This window comes from Pseudochaenichthys georgianus, chromosome 11 (assembly GCF_902827115.2).
Source record: "Pseudochaenichthys georgianus chromosome 11, fPseGeo1.2, whole genome shotgun sequence".
In the NCBI taxonomy this organism is placed as follows: domain Eukaryota; kingdom Metazoa; phylum Chordata; class Actinopteri; order Perciformes; family Channichthyidae; genus Pseudochaenichthys; species Pseudochaenichthys georgianus.
The window spans coordinates 8,474,773-8,500,263 of NC_047513.1; the positions used below are offsets into that span (position 1 = coordinate 8,474,773).

At 41.5% G+C, this 25,491-nt stretch overlaps 1 protein-coding gene across 1 annotated transcript in view; it reads right to left on the reverse strand.

The window, feature by feature from the left end:
- Positions 1-14,449, reverse strand: part of atp1a3a (ATPase Na+/K+ transporting subunit alpha 3a) — a 39,827-nt gene extending 25,378 nt beyond the window's left edge. Inside the window, exons 1-7 of the mRNA XM_034094248.2 lie at positions 14,406-14,449; positions 14,084-14,183; positions 3,563-3,676; positions 2,892-2,951; positions 2,381-2,584; positions 1,392-1,505; positions 1,117-1,251 (exon numbers count right to left, since the gene is read on the reverse strand). Of these exons, the coding sequence (XP_033950139.1) occupies positions 1,117-1,251; positions 1,392-1,505; positions 2,381-2,584; positions 2,892-2,951; positions 3,563-3,676; positions 14,084-14,089 (633 nt within the window). The 5' untranslated portion in view covers positions 14,090-14,183; positions 14,406-14,449. The remainder of the gene's footprint in view (positions 1-1,116; positions 1,252-1,391; positions 1,506-2,380; positions 2,585-2,891; positions 2,952-3,562; positions 3,677-14,083; positions 14,184-14,405) is intronic.
- Positions 14,450-25,491: the final 11,042 nt, after the last annotated feature.

Genomic DNA, 25,491 nt, shown 5'->3' on the forward strand with positions numbered 1-25,491 from the left:
CAAGTCAGTGTCCTCTTGCCTCTCCATTGACACCCTTGATGGCGTGCGTCTCTGTGGAGTTTGTCGATACCTACAAATATCTGGGCTTTTGGTTGGACAGTAATCTCAACTTCAAACACCATATTGAAGTTCTAACTAAGAAATTGAAATTCACTCTTGGCTTCCTTTACAGACTTAAATGTTGTTTTTCAACTTCATCCCGTAAAAGGTTGGTCTCTGGCTTATTCCTGTCCTATAAAGCCATTTTAGGAAAGCTTCCACTGTACATATGTGCCAGATTTGCTCCAGTTTGTGACTCTTACAACCTCAGATCCAGCGCCTGGATACGGTTCCAGGTTCCTGCTGTGCGGACTGAGGCTGGGAAAAGGAGTCTTTTTTATTATGGTCCTTGGTCTTGGAATGACCTTCAATCACGCCTCAAACTGAGGGCACTTGTCTCAATAGTATGTTTTAGATTGAAGTTGTCTGAAGTCCTTACCACCAGCTGCTCTTGCAGTAATAAGTAGTGCACCTTTCTTACTGTCCTAATGTGCACAATGTAGTGACTGCTTTTTTGTCTTTTGTTTTCTTAGTTATGTTCTCTGTATTTTATATGTTTGTGTTATGTGTTATGTGTAACGTTGCTGCCTTCTTGGACAGGTCAGCATTGCAAATGAGATTCTATCTCAATGCTTTTATCTGGTTAAATAAAGGTTAAATAAAAATAAAATAAAATAAAGATATAACTTCACATCAAAGCATTCCAAGACTCATTTGAGGTGACTTTGAGGATTTACAGCAACATTTGCATCTGTGTGAATTTAGCATGAGGATCAACAGTTTACACAGTGATTTATTCTCGCATTGTGAGGATGCTGTGCTTATTCTAATTAATAATGATTCACCAAGCACATCAGGCAGATTCCAAACAGGGAAGACAGAAACTCAAAGGAGATGCACACTCTCAATCACATCTTTACTGCCACTGAAAGTCAAGTTTTCTTGTTACTGAAATTACTTAGTTAAGCAACTGAGACCTGACGCTCTACAAAACCTCACTGAGCTTTACAGTTAGAGTTGTTTTTTCCTTGGCGTTAAACAAATTCAGTAGTGTATCTATGGCTGTAAGTAACCCACCTTGCAGCCGTGGGAGGAGACGATGCGGAGGTCAGCGGGGATCCTGTCTCCTCCTTTCACCTCCACCAGGTCTCCTGCCACCACCTGCTCAGCGTTGATCTGCATCTTTTCTCCCTCACGTATCACCAGGGCTTGCTGCAAAAAGAAGAAAAGAGTAAATATGTAATACCAAAACCAACTCAAATCTGAAAAGGTGAAAAGCACAAAAGTAATGCAATTGTAAGGTACATCAGAGATTGGGGCAAAAAATAGGAATGTTATTGAGCTTCCAGTACCTGAGGGACCATGTTCTTAAAGGACTCCATGATCTTGGAGCTCTTAGCTTCCTGGAAGTAGGAGAAGCAGCCGGTGATGATGACGACAGCTGACAGCACGATACCCAGGTACAGCTACAGAGACAAGATAGAAATGAAAATAAAACTTCATTTATCTAAAAATGTCAAAACAGAGGAAAGGAAGACAAATAACAGACCAGTGGAAAGACACAGATGGTGACTACGTTAACAAATGATCAGTACGGCATCCTGACATCCAAAGAGGAAAAGGAACTTTTTCAGGAAGTTCTGTAAACAACACAAACTGTCTTTTATAGAGGTTTCATCCTTTAGCTGACAGCAGCATGCGGTTTTATTTGGACATGATCATCTGTTTTCTGCCTATATGGATTTCATGACAATCGTGATTAGAAGGTCCACATTCAATATTTAAACGGTCCTCTCGTCCGACATAACTGCATTACGCTGATCATGTTGTGCATTTATCCTGGGTGAGTGATACAGTGTGTAACTCATGCTGAATGGTCACTGTTGTTGTTTCACCCCCAGTGGTTCCCTGTGGTCACATCTAAGTATTTTGTCCTCTCATGCTGTGTGTCAGTGCCACTTACCCTCAGTCCCAGCTCAACTCTGCGCTCTGACCCGCCATAAAACATGCTGACCCATGAACTGTCATTACTCTCATATGGCCATGACTCTCACTCTCCCTGGGGCGGGCCCGGGAATGGATGGCAACAGGATGGTGTGTGTCAGACGAGGACGGGTTGGAGTGATTCAGACAAAAGGCTGACACATCCTTTATCAGTGACACAGACACCCCCCTGAGGAGTAGTGAGTCAGCAAATCGCTCTTTGAGTAATGTCCTGGAGGTTAAGTAGCATACACACTGAGAGAAGTAAGTAGTTGTCTATGTGTTTACCCCCTCTGATGCTTTTTGATATCTGGTTTCTCATATGTATTGCACAACTGTGGTGCAACTGTCCACTTACGTTATCCCCAGCAGGCTCGTCCTCAGTGGCAGCCTGGATGGCGTAGGCCAGGAAGCAGAGGAGGGCACCGATCCACAGCAGGATGGAGAAGCCCCCGAACAGCTGGCGACAGAACTTGACCCACTCCGGGGTGGTGGGGGGTGGAGTCAGGGCGTTTGGGCCGTCCCTGATCAGGTACTCTGCTGCCTTGGCATTGGTCAAACCCTGAAAGGCGCAGAGGAGGAAAGAAGAAGAAAAAATGGATCAGCAGAGGCGGGAGGCAGGAAACGAAGGATAATGGTGGATGGAGGTAAAGTAGGCTAATGGATGAGTGTAAAAAGAAGAAGTAAAGAAAGGGTCGAAAAGACATGCATATGTAAAATAAACATTAAGAAATTGAAATAAATGTGTATATGTGTGTTATGACATGGAGGTCAGTGTACAATTAACAACCTTGGAATCATCAGCACAGTTAAACCAGGACACAGACCATATCAAGTTGAATGACGTTGTGTGATTTCTGATGACTTACCTGGACGATATCAGTGGCGTATTTCCGGCAAACTTCCTCAACAGACATTTTGTGTTCCGTCTACAAAGAATTCAAATGGAAAGTTAAACTAAAACAACCGGTTAGTTATTATATAAAATAAAACATACATTCTGATTGTACTCAAGAAACTATCAAGCAATGGAACATTTTTCAAAGAACATACATTTTAAGGGCAATCGTGTTGGTGTTGTGTGAGCAAGTGATTCCGAAGCTATGTGTTTATAATTGGCTAAACTTTCAGGTTTTATAAAAAATACCAGCTTATTAAGTTTTTTAACAAGGGATATCCTGAGGGTTGGGCTTCCTGCACCAAACAGGAGAAAATCCCTCCACAACAGGATTACATATCCTGGCATATACTCAAACTAGCACCACTGTAAAACCAGCTGCTACAGAATGTCATGTTATCTTTCAAACAGGGAGATTAAATTACAGTTGGATTGCAGCTCTCTAAATGCTGGAGAAAGGCCAGGATACAATGTTTTGCAAATTCAGACTACAGATGGGTTTTCACAGCTTTTCTACTGTCTGTATTCATTTGAAATGACATTTTGGGGGTTTGTGAGCCACCAATGGCACTACAAATAGGTGAAAAAAGATGTCAAATGACAGCGAGTGAGGTCACAGGAAGTAGGAAGCAGTGCACTTACTATGGGAACTTCCTTCTTGAGATCATCCAGATCCTTGCCTCCCTTCTTTTTGGGCGACTCCTTCTTATCCTTGTCCTGCGTGGTGGCCACGCGGTAGCTGTCTGACCGTCCATACTGTGAAACACAGAGGCAAGATCAGTAAGCGACAAGCGTGGTCCTGTTGTTTTATTTCATCAGCTGTCTGTCACCCCTTATTCTCACTGCATCACAAGAAGGCATATTCAACAGTTACTAAACACTACGTTAACTCAATCCAAAGTCCAAGCAAAGACAGCTTAAGGACACCTTGATTGTCCTACTGATTATACAACAAATACTTATAGAAAATACTTTTGCTTGTCTGCCAGCTCCTAATTTTCTTATACATTAAGATCCAGACAAAACAACTACATTGAAATCCAAACTTAGATTGAAATCCCTCTGGTGTTAGATGGAGAGATTACACTTCCTGATTAGATCTGCCATCATTAGAGTACAGGCCTATCTCAAGGGCTCCAATTAAACTGCAATTTACACCACCGTCAGGCTAACACCATTCAGACTGCAGAGGCTGCTCCTGTGTCTGAATGGAGGAGGAACATAACAGGAGCAAGGAGAGAGAGAGAGATTAAGGCAGTGGTTCTCAAAGTGGGGGGCGCAGAGGCATGCCAGGGGGGGCGCGAGAGACCAGGAGGAAAAATGGTTCTAAAAAAAAAAAAAGATTAAAAAAAAAAAATCATCATTTGAAAAATTATTGATTCGAAAATAATATGATGCAGTACAATACTATTACGTCTGGGTCTCTGTGTTTCATTAAAGCTCGACTCTGTGTGTGTGTGTGTGTGTGTGTGTGTGTGTGTGTGTGTGTGTGTGTGTGTGTGTGTGTGTGTGGAACGAGCCATTTTGTGTGCGCGAGCGAGAGAGAGAGAGAGAGCGCACCGGTACTGGAGATCGTTGTTGTTAGCTTCTGTTGTTAAAAAAAGAATAAAGTTTAAAAGGGTGATTTGTAAAATATCCATAAAGAAAAAGTAAATCTGTTAACAATTCTGTTTCATATGGGTGTTGAGAGATATATCCATAGATCTCTTCATTTTGCTCTCAAAGTGCACCAGATTGATGCTTTTAACTTCAATATTTAAAAATAAATCTTCCTGGGGGAGCATGCCCCCGGACCCCCCTATGTGAGGTCCACACACCACCTGTAAAAATAGCACTTTACCCCTGCTTACACCTACAGTATATGCCGTGAGCTGATTATCGAGGCTTCATTGTAACAGTCGCGGGTACTTTGTGTATATGCGTGGGGATTGTTGCAGTAGAACATTCCACTGTAGCCCGGTACGTTAATGGGAAACCCTAAATGTTTGAGCACCCTCTAGGAAACGTCAAGCTACCCCACAGCACCCCCAAAAGAAATCTCTGGTGCCGCCACTGAACCTGACTATTTGTGTTGGGGGGGCCCGACTTTTTTTTTTCTCCAAAGGGGGGGCCTGACAGAAAAAGTTTGAGAACCACTGGATTAAAGGAACATTCAGGGTCAGAAGGCAGACAGAAAGAGGAGGGATTCAGAATAATGGATTAAATATGTCTGTAACGTGCTCTGCATCATGGGATATTCAAACCCCCCAGCACCCAACAGTTGTGTGTGAAGACCTTTGTGTTTGAGCCCTTTCTAATTCTTGAACATAAAGTGACATGTGTATTCACCATTATGAGGGTGAAGCAAAAAGAAAGTCGTTAGCCTAAATATGTCCTCATGAATTTATTTTGTTTTGTGTGTAGCCCCTTGCTCACATGCTCCTGGGCGATAAATGCCTATTTCTTAAATCAAAGTAAGCATGTTACATTTAGGATGCCCACCTTGAGGGATTTAGGTAAATAATTAAAATATCAGCAAGTGGCTTGGCTTAAAGTTGCATCTCTCACTGAATACAGAGAAATAGAAACATTTCTTGTTGGGAATCTGATATTTCTGTAATTGGGGATAAACCACTGATGGCGACAGATTAGGGCTGCACATTGCGATATTTTCTTCCCCTGCGATATATATTGCGTTTTTTTTAACTGTATTTAACCGGATGAAGGATTTTCGTCACAGACGTCTGGATCTTAACTGGTTGACTCATCATACCTTAATGATCCAACATGTCATGATAATGCATGTTGCTTACCCTCAAATAAGGGGTTTCATCTGTGAATGAAGACGAGAAGAACCTTTTTGTATCCAAAATAGTTCCAGATGGCAGATGTTGCTTTTCTTTTTGGAAGTAAATCATCATTCTCGCCGGTATTGTCCTCCTGTGCCTCGCTCATTTTTTACCGGTGTTTTGATGGTCTGCAAACTAGCGGGGCGGGGCCTGCTGTGATCTGGTCAAGAACTATTGTGATTGGTGGTTTGCTGTGCATGCAGAGCCTGCATGTCACTCACTCAAGTACCCCTGACATGAGAGCCGCGCACATTTTCCTTTTCTAGCAAGCAGCAAAATAATTGTAACATGACGTGTTTGAGTTAATTTACCTACTTAATATCGCACGTCCTAAAAAATAAAAATAAATAAAATCGCACGTCCCTGCGATGTGAATATCGCACATGCGCATATCGCGGTTATCGCCATGACACGATATATTATATATAATTCACTACGGATAAGTCTAGTGCAGTGTTTCTCAAACTTTTTCATACAAGGACCTCTTAATCAATACAAAAACACTCGCGGACCACCTAACTCCACAAATATCCAAAATCACATCGTTTTTCTAGAACAGATTACAAATCGCCTGCAAATGGTACAAACAAGTGGAAACATGTGTGATGAAGGTGTTGTGCTGGATTATATTATGCAATCGAAAGTGAAACTTAAGCTCACTCCATTGCGGAGATATTCCCGCGAGAGTGCGGACAACTTACATTTATTTATTTATTTCAAATGTGAAATGTTACCAATATACTCGCGGACCACTAGGGGGCACTCACGGACCACCAATGGTCCGCGGACCACACTTTGAGAAGCACTGGTCTAGTGGAATCACCCTACTTTTCCCCTGACAATTCATCTGTAATGAAATGGGCAGGAGCAGGGCAGGAGCAGGAGCAGGGCAGGAGCAGGGCAGGAGCAGGAGCAGGGCAGGGCAGGGCAGGAGCAGGGCAGGAGCAGGGCAGGAGCATGGCAGGGCAGGAGCAGGGCAGGGCAGGAGCAGGGCAGGAGCAGAGCAGGAGCAGGAGCAGGAGCAGGAGCAGGGCAGGAGCAGGGCAGGAGCAGAGCAGGAGCAGGAGCAGGGCAGGGCAGGAGCAGGGCAGGAGCAGGGCAGGAGCAGGGCAGGAGCAGGGCAGGAGCAGGGCAGGAGCAGGAGCAGGGCAGGAGCAGGGCAGGGCAGGAGCAGGGCAGGGCAGGGCAGGAGCAGGGCAGGAGCAGAGCAGGAGCAGGGCAGGGCAGGAGCAGGGCAGGAGCAGAGCAGGAGCAGGAGCGGGGCAGGAGCAGGGCAGGAGCAGGGCAGGGCAGGAGCAGGGCAGGGCAGGGCAGGAGCAGGGCAGGAGCAGAGCAGGAGCAGGGCAGGGCAGGAGCAGGGCAGGAGCAGAGCAGGAGCAGGAGCGGGGCAGGAGCAGAGCAGGGCAGGAGCAGGGCAGGAGCAGGGCAGGAGCAGGGCAGGAGCAGAGCAGGAGCAGGAGCAGGGCAGGAGCAGGAGCGGGGCAGGGCAGGAGCAGGGCAGGAGCAGAGCAGGAGCAGGAGCAGGGCAGGAGCAGGAGCGGGGCAGGGCAGGAGCAGGGCAGGAGCAGGGCAGGAGCAGAGCAGGGCAGGAGCAGGGCAGGAGCAGGGCAGGAGCAGGGCAGGAGCAGGGCAGGAGCAGAGCAGGAGCAGGAGCAGGGCAGGAGCAGGGCAGGAGCAGGGCAGGAGCAGGGCAGGTTAAAATGAGCTGTTAGCTTTGTGGAAGGTTCCGGCTCTAGTTAGAATAGATGCATATAGGGCAAAGGCAAATTACAACGTTACTATATCATGACTTACGAAACAAAAACACTTTGATTTATTGTCTTGTTTTTGTGTTTTTACTACTTTATTTCTGGTGTCTAGCTTTTCGTGTTCTTAAATTAGCAAAACCGTTTAGCATTTATTCAGTTGAGTATTTTTCTGTACTGGTGTTTTTCTGTGTGCATGTGTGAATGTGCATGCACTGTACGTAATGTATCTATGTTTGTGTGTGTGCAGGGTGTGTATGCCATCTGTTAGAACAGGAGGTTTGCCCTGGCAGTGGCGTCCAGCCGGCCATCAGATTACTACTGTTTACTATACCAACAGATTAACCCAGTGAACAAAGATAATCCCTCCCTTTCCATCCCTGTCTCTCCTTCAGCCCTACTCATTCAGTTAATAACAATGTGGAAACATCTTCGACATGTCTTTGGCAGAATAGATTTCACTGTGTTTAAATAAAGAGCATTCACCAAGTCGAGTTACATCATCCCCAAATAAAAAGGCAATTTTCCAGACTTCCTCTTAACATCTTAATTTATTCTAATGGAAAGAAAGTCTACTTCTTAATTTAATACATTCCTAGTTATCTTTGGAATATGACTATTGTCATCATAAGGTGTATGAGTCCCACAAAGACAGTGCATGCACATTTCTTCCTGCAGCTTTTATTTAGTTGTACTTTGCACACATTCATTCAGGATGATGACTGCAGAGGAGACAAGGCCAACTACTGGAGCACGTCATCAGACCCTTCAGTGCAGCAGCATCCTAAAACAGAAGCACTACAAAAAGCCTAATTGCATCACTGCACATACAGTAATCAACCAATAAGTATTGTTACGATTAGATTTGTTTTGTCTTCTTTATACTGTTGGCAAAAGAGAGACGTTTGTACTGAGAAGACAATCATTTGTTGCTCATAAACACACTTCCTGTCCTTTGTCTTGTTACAGGCTGTGACCTGAGGAGTTCTCATCATCCTGCAGATGTTCAGAGCTGAGTTACAGGACAGATTGTTCACGCTGAACGTTTGTAGTTCGCTGTATGTGCTGGTGCTCTGTATTCAGCGTGGCCTGCAGCACAGAGCGCCACAGGTCTTGGGAAAGCTGGATAAGCCATGTTTTAATCTACTGAAACTACTGGTTCAATCTCAGACATCAAACGGGAATATTTTCATCGGTGCAACCTAGTGGAGCATGAATAAATAAATGAAAGTTTTCAAAATGAACCAAGTATTGAGTGTGATGGTAATCTTATCATTAGTTGATGTAGGCATGTGCCTTAATAAGAGGGAAAAGGGGCATTCATTACAAAGATCAGTATCTCTAAGATTTCCACAATTGTAATATAGTTTGTGATTTTATCAGCTATTTAACATCAAAGTGGCAATGTGTTGTTGCCTGTTTGCAGTGCTGGTTTCTGCCCATGATTATTCACAACCAATCAAATGTAAACAGCAGGTCCGTCTAACTTGTTGACCCACTCTCACTCAATCATGCTGTATTTAACTGTGTTCAACATCTTGTATTCAGTCAGTTTTCTAAGTATATTTATTGATGGTTCAGTTAGCAAAATATCACAATTTTAGCTCCGATTTTTGGACTGGAAGATTTTGCTCGTGTATGTTTTGCTGGTGAGCCACAGTGGATCATTGTAACCACACACAAAGAAATGGATTATCACACAGATCAGTGGACTGACCGACCTAGAAAAACACTCACACTCGCAGTAAGGGGGGTCTTCCATCAACTATCCCTCCCTTCTCCGTCCCACTTTGTTTACATTCTCCTCCCTCTGGCTGCCCATCTGTTTGTCTGCTGTCCTCTACTCTGATCTACTGCACCGAGGTTTAATCAAGAGGAAAAAGTCTGAGCCACATGTTCTAACTCAGTGCATGTGTTTCCAGCGACTGATACAATCCACAGCGGGATAAGCCATCAGTTTCAATTGTTTTTCATTTGATTCTTCACATATATTTTCACAGTGACAGCTCAGATGGCTGCCTGAGTACATTTATCAGAAATAATAAGAGACTTTGTGCAGCTCCCCACCAGTTAGCACTGTGTCACCGGCTCCCACAGTGGCTGACAGTGGATAGAAAATGGCAGTTGTTGACAGAATCAGATTGACAGTGTCTACTCCCAATGGCTTGAAAGATGGGAGATGTGAGGTTCCCTAGCAACATCCAATCCGCTTAATAATTTAAATCAACCATGAGGGGAGGGGGAAGAGGGGGGTATTGTAATTTTGTAAGAATGTTCTTAATGTGAAGGTGTGTTATGTAAACCTGCTGTAATGATCAGTGTGCAGTGTGTTCTCAAAATCTCAGGGTGCTGTTGGAGAATGAATGGAAAACTACTAGTTACACTTGACTCTTAAGTCACCCCGCAACAGGAAGTGATGTCAAAGTGACCTCCCAGTACAGTTTAGGACATTTACTAAATATCAAACATAATCAGAGGCATTGGAAAACATGATGGCTGATGTGCAGTAGTATGGATCCACGTGTTACACACAGATGGAAATTAGTAAAGGACAGTCTGAGGTTGAGTCAGTATTGATGACATATTGACTGAAACAATTATGCAACAGAGTCCATGACCAGGAGAGCATACTGTACATGGCATTACTACAACTACAAAGATAATATTGAACTGTATGCAGTACATTCAAACTACAGTGGCAGTTATAAGGTGATATCGATAATCATTTCTGAGTGAGTGGACTTCATTCTTTTAGTTTAGTGTGCCAATAATCCTGTTTCTATACCTCATCTTCGAGAAGCAGCACAACTCACTAGAATCACATAGCATCAAGATTAATTTTGCTGTACCCGCATTATTGTATGTTAATTACGGTTTTGTGATACACATTGAAGAACTGCCTTTGTACTCGGAAGCCTAACAATTCTCCAAACCTGCTCACACATTAACAGGTGGTTAAATGAGGGCACCGTATACTAAAAGTCCCAGTGACTCCGTTTTTTTAATCTCTATTTTCTCTCTAATTCATTGTTGAACTTGCAAAAACATTATGTACCGACTTGTCTGTAGTGTAACAAAGCACTAATGGGTTAGATGTTGGAATCGGCGCAGTCATTTGAATATGTGATTTAATATGTGTTGCCATGGTCCAGTTACAGCTTTCAACTGATTCAGTGGCATTGAATACAACATCTATATCTTCAGTAAAAAAAGATGAAACAACCAACCAATGAGGTAACAGCTAATAAAATAATAATAATTATGCATAATGCACTGAGAAAAGCGAAAGCTTACCACTCATCCCTTTTGCTCATTATTTGCCACAGGGAATGTAGCCTAAAACAACATCCTAATAAACCAAGAACTGGTTTCACTAACGGAACAATTTCATGAGACATCATGAAATCCATGGGTATTCTGTGGATGGCCACAGCAGTTTCACATATTTTTCACTGTTGAATGTACTGGCTGCGTAGCCTCCTCGTTTCTTATTATAGATAATGAAAATATAATAGGCATGATTAACACTATTACATCTTTCAATGTAGTTCAAGTGCATGAAGGACAGTCACACAGAATAACAAATTATTTTGTCTACAAATTTTTACAAAACAATTATTATCCACGCGCGCGCGTGCACACACACACACACACACACACACACACATACACACACACACACACACACACACACACACACACACACACACACACACACACACACACACACACACACACACACACACACACACACACACACACACACACACACACACACATCTATTCTCTTTGGCTCTTTTACTGAGTCTTCTGTACCGAGGGCATTACAGGATATCAGCAGATGCATTCATCCTTATTTCTTGTCTAAAATCTATATATCTCAGGATTCACACCTCCATTTTTTGTCTAAATCTCCAACATCGCTCCTTCTTCTGTGCACATGGGCAGCACCACATTGTGGCATTCCTCCACTCCTCCAATTCTCCTTGTGGTCACCCTTCTCAAGGTGACTCACCTATAAGCATCACTTCCTCTCTCTCTCTCTCTGTCTACCTTCCAGTCAATCCCTGGATCTTGGTGAGCTTATCTCTCAATTGGAGCTCCCTATTGGCTGACCTTCGTTTCATCTCTGCCATCCATTCTCTCACCCACCCTACCCAATCGTCGCCTCCTGTCAATTGATTGGCACGGTTCAAATGGCACCGGTTGCCTTGTCAACGAAAGCTTCCTGCTGTCTCCCCCACATACTTTTTACTCCTCTCACTCCACCCTTGTTGATGGCAAATCACATCCTGAAAATAGGAGTTTCCACTATGTACACACACACAAACACACACTTCCCTCATGCTCTTTTTGACAGGTTGACATGGTCTTCCCCTCCGGCTATAGTGGACAGCATCACAAACCGTGACGAGATGGAGTGACACTATTTCCACCACTCGGCCTAAATGCTCTCTCATCCCATTCCCCTACACCCGCATGTGGAGCAGAGTAAACTCCACTGCCCATCATGCTTCATTAGAAGGGATGGATTAACACACCATTAACACTGAGGAAATGGAGCTACAGCCCTGCAGTGCATGTTCACATCATTTTATAGGCCATAACACAACTTGAAACTATAATGCATTTACTCCATGTGACAACGCAGCATGCTGCAGGAGATAATGAAATATCATAGAGCAATATAAGGTACCTCACCACTGTGTTAAGACACGGGATAATGCCGTGTAAAAACACTGAAAGAATTTAACAGGGATTTTTTTTAGTAGGAATGACATCAGCATGGAGTCTAAGAATGTATTGGCTAGAAGAGGATGTTGGCTGTGGCTTGTGGAGAGCATCTTGTTTGGGACCCACCCTCAGAATATTTTAGGAAAGGAGGCTGAGAGGTGGGGTTGACCTAGGGCTGCTCGATTATGGCAAAAATCATAATCTCGATTATTTGGGTCAATAATTGATATCACAATTATTAAAAACGATTATCCATTTACTTTGAAAACATCCATTTCTTGAAAAAAAATATTTGAACAGTATGTTTTTAACAGTTGATTATTCTGAACTTTAAGTATAATTCAACTGAAAAATCAATACAAAAATAATTCAAAAATAAATAAATAAATATTCGTTTTATTTCGATTATGTTGTTTTCCTAATCGTTGCAAGCCAAAATCATAATTGCGATTAAAATGGGATTAATTGCGCAGCCCTAGATTGACCAACACTGAGGAACCATTTTGACACACGTCTGTGCCCATTTGGTACCCACACCTTGAATTGCCTTTAAACCAGTGGTGAATGACAGTGAAGCCAGACGAATGTTGTCAAAATGCCCCTAATGGTTAGTCGAAAAAAGGGGGGAAATAAATCATAGCCTTCATGGTTTTGATTCCCCCTACCCACTTATTATCTTCCAAATATTATTAAAATGCAATACTTTCTATTAGCTCTCCTACCCTAACTGCCAATACAATACCAGGATTAATAGTTACTGCAGTCAGACGGAGGAATTACATTACTTTCTGCATTCAAGGTTTCGGTAATCACTTATCATCAGAGCATACATATTAATTCCCACGCATAATTTAGCTTTTCACGTTCATATTATTCACAAACGATTTCATTTCTGAACGGACCGACTCTCCCTCGTCATTTTGCAGTCTGGCTAATCGTGTATTCAGGAGCTGTGAATTCCCTCAATAGTCTGCAGCGGGTCCATCTCCTGGTGCCAGATGTTCGCATGGTGTAATCTCGCTTTTTGGAAAAGGTTAACACAGCCTATCTTGACAAATGACAAATGTTTGCAAGCCAAAGCCATTAATACATTAGTCCCGTTTTCAGACTTGTTACACCTGCTCGTCACATTACTTTTGCGTTACAGCGCCAAAACAACCAGAAAGCCCTCTGCCAGTTTACAAATAAAGTGACATGTGGGATTTTATCGCTGCCTTACGAAAGTACCTTTTACTTCTACCCCTCTCCTGAGGAGATTTAAAGGTGGGAAATGGATATTTAAACTTCGCTCTAATGTCAACCCAGGGTGGTAGAAACAGTGACATAATTGTAACTTGGTCTAGACCTGTTACAATGACCTGTAATGAGACACATACCGAGGAACGTAACCACCCTGCACCGGTTCTGTCTCACCAAATGGACTCCGTAGGAGACGGCATATTTTTCGGAGGAATATGCCATTTGGTGAGACAGAACCGGTTTTCAGGCAGCAAAAAGTCCTTTAAGTCCCAATCATTAACTGTTATGAATTGAAACGCATTTAAGTGATGTGAGAAATGACATTAATGAAGGACACCTCCTATAATGACATCCCGAGAGAGCAATTAGACCCATTTGACAGAAGTGTAATTCATGCAGTTATGCCAGTTTGACATATCGTTAACAGTTATGGAGTTAGCTTAAACAAACAACATATACCACCGTGTTAATGTAATTTAATATCACTCCATACACTCCAACCCTCTCCTTAAATTACTTACTGGCTGGCCGTCAACGGTTTCACATTCATACTGTCGAGCTAACTTTCACAGAACCGACAATTCAGCGGAGAAAATGTCAAGAGATTTGGCTCTTACCCCCATTTCGGTGCAGTCAGTCGGGTCTCCTCAGAAGATGAAACGGTACTGGGTTGGTTTCGACCAGAATAGCTGGCTCTAAACGGCGGAAAACAGTCGTCTAATAATGAGAGGAGAGAAAAAAATGCCTCCCCCTCAGTTGATAGCTCTTTTGACACAAATCAATTAACTTGCTAACATAATATCCTAAAATAGCATTTTTTTTTTAATGAGGAAAGGGCATATGGTTACGTGGCAAGGCAACGTTTTGGCGAAGTTTAAAAAGGTTTATTTTTTGTGCAGAAATTGTTAAAATCATATGCAGCTGTTGGTGATACTTCACCAGCCTTCTCCCAACAACAACTGATGCCCGTGGAAAGTAGACCTGGACAGCAGGCTGGCTATTCGGATGCTCTCTCCCTCCGCGGCTGTGCTCAGACTGCCGCATCACTCCAGGATCCCTGCTTGTCACTCCGCGGATGAAACTAACGAGACATGTTCTAACAGAATAGTGCTGATTCTCAATTTAATGACAATTAAGCTTGTATTTCAGTGGCGGAGCCCGAGCCAGGACATTTTCAGTGGGGTGGCCAGGATGGAACCAGTGATCATTTTGGGGTGGCATTGAAATCACTATTATATGAACATAAAAATACATCTCACTCGAAAATAAGGGGTTATTTAAGGCACACACTTCTACATTATTTGGGATTAAGTGGTGGAATAGATCATATAATATTCAGTATATCTAACTATTTTTTCCGTATTTTTTCTTAGGCAAAGTATAACAACGAAGCTTACATTGTACAAATGTAATGCAATATATAGACTGTTTAGATGATGATCAGCAGCACTATGAGCTCATTCTCTCAGCGTATCATCAGGAATACAGACACACACACATCACTTAAATAAGAGTTTTTAAATTAAATGATTGGTTAAGAATAAACATCTTAAAGTAAATAACAATAAACAATAGCTCTTAACCCTGTAAGGCCCACGGTTGTAATTTTACAACATTACTTGAAGCTATCCTAAATAAGTCAGTAAATGTTTTGGTTGTTTAAAAGAATACATTTACATAGTCAAAAGGTCCTTTTGTTCAGCCTCACAATGCTATTGGGTAGTAAATGTGTTATAGGTCCTGCCCTCTGGCCATACACGCCAGGGATTTTGGGCCCCATGAAAATATATCACATTGGGCCCCACCACCAGGCCCAGGCCATGCCAACCAAGCACAATGCTGTAACCACACCTCCAGAACCCAACCGACTCATTTATGCTTTAAATAACTCTACCTGTACAGGCTTGCATCTATCTTGTAGTCCAATACTAACTGCACAATATTTACTGACACTGAGCTGTGAAAATATAACACTGTGCAGACTGCAACATTCTGTAGAATTCACTATTTGATATAAGACTAACATTCCCAACATAGATCTCAATAGTCATCTTTTATGGTGTACATGTATTTTTAATAACATTTTTGAAACATTCTCAACATGAATGCATAAATCCAAATAAATATAACTTAAATATGTGGAAAAATACTGTGTTTGAAATGTGTAATTGAAATTAGATGTTATATATTTTTGTTTTGATATACATATATATATATATATATATATATATTTTGTATTCCAGTCTCCCTTTAGATATGTTAAGTGGCATGGCATTCAACACAATGCTGCTCACCTCCTTCAGTTGGGAGAAAAGCTGGTTCAGGTTCAGCATTCTGGGGGGACAGGGCTGCTGAGCCTAGAGATGGATCTGTTGGTCCTGGCACCAGGGGGAGGGACAACTTATTTAATATGAATAGCTGCTAAAAATGTACCTGGATTTATTAAATGTCAGCTAAAAGAGGAGTGAAATTAAAAACCTGTATAGATATTAACAGTACTTAATATCAGCTTACTAAAAAAACACCCACCTTTTCTTTGAAAAACTGGGTGACATACTGTCACCCTCTCTTGTCTTTCTCTCCTTTCTTTTCTCTTTTGAAAGCCTGACTTTGTTAGTCGTTGAGACATGGTTCACACGTAAGTACTAGCATCCCTGCTCCTCACATGCTCTCACTCTCTGCTAGAAAGTGCCAGCTGTGCTGCACCCGTTTGGAGGCAGGACCAAACCATTACATGTAAATAGAAGGGGGTGTACAGGCTTTGGATAATTAACTTTTGGAAGAAAATAAGTTAAATGAATTGTAAGTTTAGTGAGTACATTATCAATATAACGTCCTATTAATGTTAATTCTTGATGAATGATGAAAGGTTACTCAAACATGTTTTTCTTAATGTTCTAAAATTGTTTGGGTCCCCGTGGTGAGGGTGTTTGGGGTGGCCAGGATTCAGCTGGGGGTGGCCGTGGCCACACCCAGCCACCCCCCAGCTCCGCCACTGTCACAGCTTTTAGGTGATACACACTGTGAAGATATACATATAATAATAATAATAATATATATATATATATATAGTGGTTATAAATAATTGGTTATGACATCAACAAAAATATTTATATATATTATTTGAGCAACGAAAAGCATGTGTGTGGAAGCCCGTCTTAAGTTGAATAACTTGTCGGGAAGATAATACGAGAACAAGTTTTTAATTTGTAGTCTCAAGGCATAAACATTGAAAGATTAATGAATTTATTTTATACAAGTTGTGCCTCCATGCTGTTGCACCCAAAATACCCATTAAGCCCAGTGAGAAATAGTATTCGTTTTTGGTAGTTGAATTAAACACAACATTGTTTTAGTAATGTTCATCATGTAATTTACATCGAAAAATAGTACAAAGGTAAATAAGGCTCTTAAACTCTTTTTACATGACACCCTCAATCATATCCAAAGGATCCAGAAATGATCTTTAGAGGATATTGAACATCTTTATTTACTCATTAGTCCTGGTGGATATAACTTTATGCATGCTCAAGATGTAAAAGTGAATTTGTCTAAGCCTATGCAGTGTCTTATATCAATTGAGGGTGTTGTAAGTATTTCTATCACTTGAGAATTTGGAAGATCGAAAGTCTTCGATCAGATGAATGAATCATCTTCCTCCTGGCATTGTCATTTAGTTGGCAGCAGCTGTTCATACTGCAGCATCTCTGTTTCTGTGAAAAATACACAGACGAAGTGCACATCTGCATCATCCAATGGCATCAGGGGAAAAGACTGGCACATCCAAACTACTCCTCAGAGACAGGAGACAGCCTGCTTTAGAATGGAAATGTTTGTCAAACAGATGTGAGAAAAACAAGGGAGTTTTTTTAAGATAATGCTGACAATTAAAGATTTAAAAAGAGAGAAAAGTAGGCTAAAGAACAGATTACAGAACAGAACAATTATCTAAGATAAAACAAAGAAGAGGATGTGAAAACAGATAACAGTGGACACAAAAGAAGATAATGAACTGACAGAAAATAAGACCCAAGCCCCTTCTTTCACTGGCTTTACTCTGGAATAAAGATGGCTCACACAGTGCTAACACGGGGAATGAAAACCATAGCCAAGGTACACAAACTGAAAATAGAAATCCCATGGAAACATTGCAAGGATTATGGTTGGTCAGAGCAAAGCTGCAGCTTCACATGCTTTTGTTTCTGTATCAACCACCTGCTGTGGAAGATTAGACAATTATACTGCTGTTTTTAGAGCCTTCCAAATGAGCTTATAGCTATTAGCTTGTAGCTAGAATATTGTGCAGCTACCATATGCACACACACTTGCATACACCCATACCGCCCGAGGTCATTCAACCTCAAACAGAGAGCAAATGAGCGAAGGGGCAAGCATACGATACTGCATAACAAATGAGCAAACAAGACAGTGATTAAGGCTGAAATCGAATAGTCCATTTAGCTTAGGAACCTTCCTAAAGGAGTGAAATGACCCGGAAGTCCCTCAGTGGCAGCCATGATAAGTGCCGTTCGAATTCTCTAGAATGATGAGAATGATAGGAAAGGAGGTTTCAAACTTCCTTTATAACCTCCTTTAGCTTAGGAACCACTGGACCTCCCTAACCGACAGGAGAAGCGAAAATGCTGCCCCACAATGCCTTGCAGCCGCAGCATTTGCCGTCACTCAACAGTCGGCCGTTCACAGAAACAACCGATTATGACCGATAAATGATATCATGAAAGTTACGGTGCTTATTAAGCATTTTAAAACATAGGTGGTAAGTTGCCAAAGTGCTTTGTTTTGAACGTTCATCAGTATTATAATCAAAAAGAGAAATATGAACGTTAGTTTTCACTGAAATGATCAAATAAAGTCAACATTTCAGTCTTTACTGAGCTGTGTGGGGTTCAACTTTTAAAAGATGTTTGAATGGTGATATACACAGTGATAGATGTTAAGGACTAACGTTTATAATAAATACATCTGTATTGATTTTAAGATCTTTAGTTCATACAATCATACGTATTGGGATCATTAGTATTAATGTGGACCGGAGGGAGAGGGTGACGACTGACGAGCATAAGTTTCACTTTCCTTTTTTATTTCAATTCCAACTTTGGTCATGAAGAATATGTTTCTCTGTTGTCCACGTTCATAAAGCAAAGCAGCAGCATCAGAGCACGGTGCAGAGTCTCTAGATGAGTTTACAGTAGTCCCTCGTTCTTATTAAACATCCATGCTGTAGTCCGCTGTATAGAAAACTGTGGTTTCCATAGTTTCCCCACAGCAGCAGACGCACACAATGACGTCCGCTGGCGCATCATAAACACGTCGGATAGTGAAAGTGCATTCGGATTCTCTAAAGTACCGCAGTCTCTAAGTCCTTTTGAATTCTCCTATCCACTATCCCTTAACCCCGTGACGTTTCACTCAGAGGTCAAGGAATAGACGATAGGGTTAGAATTTAGGAGCTGATTTTTAAACTATCCGACTGCAGCCTACGTGTGTACATGTCTAGTTGACGTGTGTGTGTGTGTGTGTGTGTGTGTGTGTGTGTGTGTGTGTGTGTGTGTGTGTGTGTGTGTGTGAGTGAGTGTGTGTGTGTGTGTGTGTGTGTGTGTGTGTGTGTGTGTGTGTGTGTGTGTGTGTGTGTGTGTGTGTGTGTGTGTGTGTGTGTGTGTGTGTGTGTGTGTGTGTGTTGCTTTGCAAATGTTTGTCTGTGAACGCCTGGGAGACTGGCTCATCTTAATGAGTGCATAACTCTGCTTTGAGGCAGCCACCGTGTTCAGATGGGATCAATACTCCCCTCTCTCATAATTGGAGTGTGGCCTGGTTTCTGCACTGCTTTGTCATCCCTCCAGCATAAACCAGCAATTGTTTTTAGCAAATTGTATAACTGAACTGGAAACATGTGCGTCGATACTCACACATCATGCTTCAAAATGTTACAGTGTAATGCAGCAGCCACATGGACCATTGTGTGTTTGCATAAAATACAGCCAACCAGGAAGCATGTCAAAGATGCATCATATATGTGTAAGCATATATTAATAACGGTGCCAATACGTGCAAACGCGCTACAACTGCCCAAAAACATTTCCATTCAGAAGGTGGTGGGGATGTTTCTTAATTTAAATGTATTTGCCACTTTTGTGTTTGTGTATTTGAATCGTTTGTGAAAGCAAGCTCATTATTCTAAATGGAAGTGTTTGGGCCTTTGTAGCGTGTCACCCACCGTAATTATCACAATATAGTATTAGACAAAGACTCTTAAAAACAATAATAATAACAACTATGCTTTCTTCCCTCTGCAGCATGTTAACTTCTGTCTATTTGATAGCTGCTAACAGATTGTCACTGTCAAAATCACTGGTGACAAAATGATGCGTGAAAACTAGTTGACGAAGAAGTATTTTGTTTCTGGCACATTTTAGAGTGTGCAAAAAGGGCTATTCCTCATTTGAAAGCTGAGAACCTGAAGGCTTTTCAAGTCAGGAATCTGTTATAAACATTGTTTTTATGATAGGCCCTTATTAACAAAGGTTATTAAAGGTTTCAAGTGTATAGGGCCTAAGAACATTATGATGTAAGTAAATAATAGCTAATCCAATGCTGTAGTGTTTGCACCAAGTTTGGGTTGATAACATTTGTAACACAAATTTGAAGCCGAATTTAACCCTTTTTGACTCTAACAACTGCTAGAAGGTCAAAAGTACCTCAAAGCTACAACATTAGGGCACCAAGTCTTTGAGGGACATCATAGAAATATGAATGCTGTGATATGGTATAACAAATTTGGACATTTCTGAAGGAATTCCATTGTTTGGTGTCTACATATACACATATACCTATGTACAGTATACCGTTGGGTGAGTGGCTGTAAAACTTTATTGACATGATTACATGCATATTTGCTAGGAATTGTAAACGACTCCCATGACGGTAGCTCTGGCACTGTTGGGTCTTTCTGTTTTGTAACCACAATACTGCATTTCTAAACTTAAGGAAGGTAAATGGCAGGTGGGATCCAGAATGCAACCATACTTGTTCAAACATATTCAGAGCCACTAGGCCAAGAAGTGTTAAGTTCACTACTTCAAATGAGTCTTTGAAAAGTGTGTATTTTTCCTGATAAAGTGTATTGTTTAGTGTACTGCAATCATTCATTCAAGTTTTGTGAGTCTTCTTCTCCTTCCTCAGTTGGCTGGTCTGGTTAGCTAGCTGTGTGCAGCAGAGTCCAAGCTGGGGCTGTGGAAAAAAAAGAAAAACAGCCAAAAATGCTCAGTACATCTTTACATAAAGGGTTAAACAACAAAGGGTGTATTTTAAGGTTAGAGCGAAAAAGCAGAGGCATGGGCGAGTGAAAGAACAGAAGGAAAACCTTTCCCAGACCTGATCACCATGGCAACAGCTGTCAGGTAACTGTGGTTCCCCACAAAATAAATTGAGGAAATTGTAAAAGTGGTTGGGGGGTAAAAAAAGCCGATTCAGGGATGTATTCAATAAAAGTAGTCAGGCAGTTGACATGTATATCTTCAACCTTATTCATGCTGATTACTGTTCAATTATCTTCAACAGAATGAATCAGATTTTAAATGAAGTTGTGATGGAAAAATGCTTTTTCACCGTTTTCTATGGAGAGCTCGCTCCACTTGTCATCACAGACGATCTAGGGATTTATTACTTAGTTAGCAGTGCTGAGTCCAGTCTGTCTCACAGCAGGACACACACACAAACGCGCACATTAATTTGGTGTTTATAAATAAAAATGACCGATAGGTTGCAACAAAAGGAAAAATCAGGGAATCGCTAAGATTCCATAAGGCTTCATCCTCTGGGAATCATAAGCATCTAACAAAATGTTTTCAACAATCCATCAAAGAGTCATTGAAATATTTCATTTATTTTAGCCACCTTAATGCCATGCCAACATTCTGGCAGGAACTGATGATTGCTTTCTTCTGATGACACTTGTGGCTATTAATATGATTTAAGCTATTGAGGCTCTTTGACATTCAGCTATAAGCACTCAGATTCAGGGCCCTCTCAATACAATCAGTCCTCTGAGCAGAGCAGCTGTGGGTTAAGTGCCTTGCTCAGGGGACCTCTGGGGTATTCACTGATGCAGTGGAGGGTGTTGCTGGCTCATTTCTCTTTCCAAGACCTCATCAGTGTGTCTGGGTATCGAGGTCACAAGCGCTAACCTTTAGCTCGCAGTCTCTGTAAATGCCACAGTGTGAATGTCCGACTTATAGTTCTAATGACACTTGTGTTGGATCACCAATCAGCAGTTTAATTTAACTTCTCGATGGGAAGTCAGTTGCCTAGAGAAAAACAAAATCCTAGCTCTTCAACCCGACTGCAGATAGGCTCCGAGGCCGAGTCAAAAGCAAGTCCCAGGAATTATTTGAGTGCCTCTGTTTCTGTGTGTGTGTGTGTGTGTGTGTGTGTGTGTGTGTGTGTGTGTGTGTGTGTGTGTGTGTGTGTGTGTGAACAAGTACTTTGAAATGTGCAGGATGCCATGCGTGCTCTGATGGACATTATAGCTGCATCACCGAGCACAGACATGTCCTGCAGATATGAATGTCGACACACATATGCACAAACATCAAAGAGGTTAAATAAGCAAACAAACAGACACACTAAGATGACAGGTGTAATGACACTGTTAACACAACTGAGCAAGTGTTGCTGCCTGTGGTTCAAGACAACTCTTTGCTGCTATTTAAGTCAGAGATTTTAAATATAAAGTGGTCTACAATCTGACGTTGATCACCTACATAAAAAAACAAAACCAGAATACAAATGAAGAACATATATCTCTTGTAAATTAAAATCTGCTTTGTACATCACATTTAAAGCCACTCAAAGTACATTTACACTACACGCCAACAATAAACACATTCATACACTGATGGCAGGGCTGCCATATGAGGTGGGGGTCTTTGAATTCTTCAAATGTATTATTATCCGAAAGATAAATATACAAATAGTTAGTATTCCGTATTACTGTATCACCCAGCTCAAGGTATCGTTTTGGATTTTGGGAATGTTATTTGTTCTACAATCCAAAGTCCCATCCTCTGAATGGTGAAATGGAATTTACGTAGGCCAACCAAATATCATAGCAACACATTTAATGGCTGTGGAGATATAACAATACAAAAAACAATGTAATTGATCCTCTCGTGACAATGAAAACTCAAAACAAATGACAAAGTAATGCATCCACTATTTGTCAAGATATTTCACTCTGAACAATGAGTGTCACCCTCTACAAAAAATGTTCTTCATCAGCTGGGGCCCATGAAGATCTGAATATACGTTTTTGGAATCTATCCAATTGTTGAGATAAAGATATCAGTTTTATATGTATCTAAATATAAAAAAATGAAAACAGCAGATTGTTGACTCAAAGAAACTAACTGTAACTGTTCAGTTATTCCTGGACGCTACCACTGTTGTGAGGACAACACAATCCAGCAAATATGATCTGAAACATAAAAAGCACTTCTGAGAAAACTATATAGGAGTAGCTCTGCAGGTAATGGCCCTTAGTTCTTCAGATGACGCCCAACAGCTCCAGGATCAGCACTCTGAACAGCGCTCGTAACACATCTGCCTGAAGGGGAGTTCAACTGCATCGTTCTGTAATCAATAAAGACATATGATTGTTTGGACATGAAAGAGATTTGATGTGGATTGCAATGTATGGCAAACATTTCAGAAAGATGTATCTTTAACTCTGTGTTCTACTTCAGTGGCCTCCTTTTTTACACTCTCTGTCAATCCGCCTTTTTTTCTTCCCTCTCTGGTATCTGCCCTCCAGCTGTTGGATCTGTCTTTTCACTCTCGTCTCACATCTCTCCGTGCTCTCTAGTAAATATCTCCTGCTATTGTTACTTCAGAATAAAAGGCAGCATTTCTGGGGAGAAGAGATTATTTTGTTTTGAAACCTTCTAGATTTCGACCTGTTACTCTGCAGGAATATGTTCTTGTTTTATTCATCTTGTATTAAAGTGGACCTATCATGCTATATTTGAATAATATATGGTAGGGCCATACCTATATAAAACATGTCTGTGATGTTTTTCTTTCAAAATACCAAACAGATCATGCCTTTTAGCCATGCCTCATTTCGCTCTATTTGCTCTTTCCAGCCCTGTTTTTGCAAGGGCTGATTCTGCTTTTGTGGCAGACTACAGCGCCACTTACAGGCCTGGCATATGTACTACAGCGTCTCCAGCGCTTTCGAGCGGCAATGGCCGTGGCCCAACCCCCCATTCCCCTGATAGGTGGAGAGTTGCCCATATAGGCGGAGCACCCCTTTTCTGATGTCAGAAAAATTCAAATCTGTATCAGCTCCGTTGCAGCCCCACTTTTTGAGATTTGGGTTGTGTTTTCTGACACTTGGTGAGTTCCCTGACACACCGGCAGGGTCGTGCAACGGTACGGGCTAATGTTTCCCCTTTTTGGCTGACCTGCCCCTCTGGAGAGAGCGAGACGGGTTTTTTTTTTCTGTTGTGGTCGAATCAACATGATAAGCCCACAATTAGTATTGTAGTGTCTCACTGCGGGAAACACACCAGCTTCATTTTTCTTCTCCTTCTTCTTCTTCTTCTTCTTCTTCTTCTTCTTCTTCTTCTTCTTCTTCTTCTTCTTCTTCTTCTTCTTCTTCTTCTTCTTCTTCTTCTTCTTCTTCTTCTTCTTCTTCTTCTTCTTCTTCTTCTTCTTCTTCTTCTTCTTCTTCTTCTTCTTCTTCTTCTTCTTCTTCTTCTTCTTCTTCTTCTCCTTCTTCTTACATACAATTGCCCGCGACATTTTTAATGAAGAACTCATTCCACTCTATGACCACAAAAATGTTTTAAACCACGTAGGCCTACGCTTTTATTATTTATGTTCTATATCACTAAGTGTGTGATTACACATGTTACGTATTAGGCCTATACATATATAATATTTATTATAGGCTACTGTAGGCCTATTGGTGCCAGTGCATTAAGAACACCTATATCTAATAATACACTGTGGCTGAACAGAAGTGATCAATATCTAGCGTAGAGCAGGACGTCACTGTGACCTTGCCTCGGAGTCCGGGACAGAATAGGAACAGCACCCAGTGCCAACCCGCTCACCATACATATTTCAGGAAGGGGTAAAGGCATTGTGGGAAATCCATGAGTGTGAGGTAAGAGCTCTCCAACACAGTCTCTCAGAGCTGGAGGAGGTTGCCAAAAAACATGTTTAAACAATTTCTCTTTAAGGCTCTACTCGAAACAGCCAATAACAGAACAGAAAATGTGGTTAGTGTCCTTGTAGACGTCCTTGATGGAAGAGTAGTGAGAGAACTGTTTAAGAAGGAATAAAAAGGGAGAGGTTTATAAAGTGTCTCCCTGCTTTTGCTCATGATCTCTCTTTCTTTTTAATCCATCTAATCCAAACACACTATATTCACATACACACAGTCTTCCCTTCATTCCTCTGACAGCCCTGCACAGTGATGCATAATCCCCAGCATGGGGGGAGTGAGGATACGATGGAGGGGGGAGGTGAGCAGAGAGAATAACTCACGATGCAACATGTATCCACTCAAAAACTCTTTTTCGCCACAAGGCCTGCATGTTAGACTCATAAACTGACCTGCAACTTCAAACCATGACTACATCTGTGTTTGTATTGCTTATTCTTTGGCATTTAGGCTTTTGGATGAACACATTTTCACTAATGAAGCTTGAGTTCTGCTAGAATTTTAAAGAGGTGCGACCTCGTTTGGTTAATGACAAACATCTAAGTAGGAGGGAAGATGATTTCCTGAATGGGGACGAGGCTTCCATGGATCATGAATAAGAGATGAGATGTGAAACCACATTACCCTCACATGATTGCACCGAAGATTAGGAGTGTATGAGAGACTGCTTTTACTCTAAAAACCTCATAGGCAAGTGACGTTTGTGGTTTCAGGGTCAACACAAGTGTGTAGGTTCCAGTTATATCTATGATGTTGGATAATCATAAATCTTTTAAT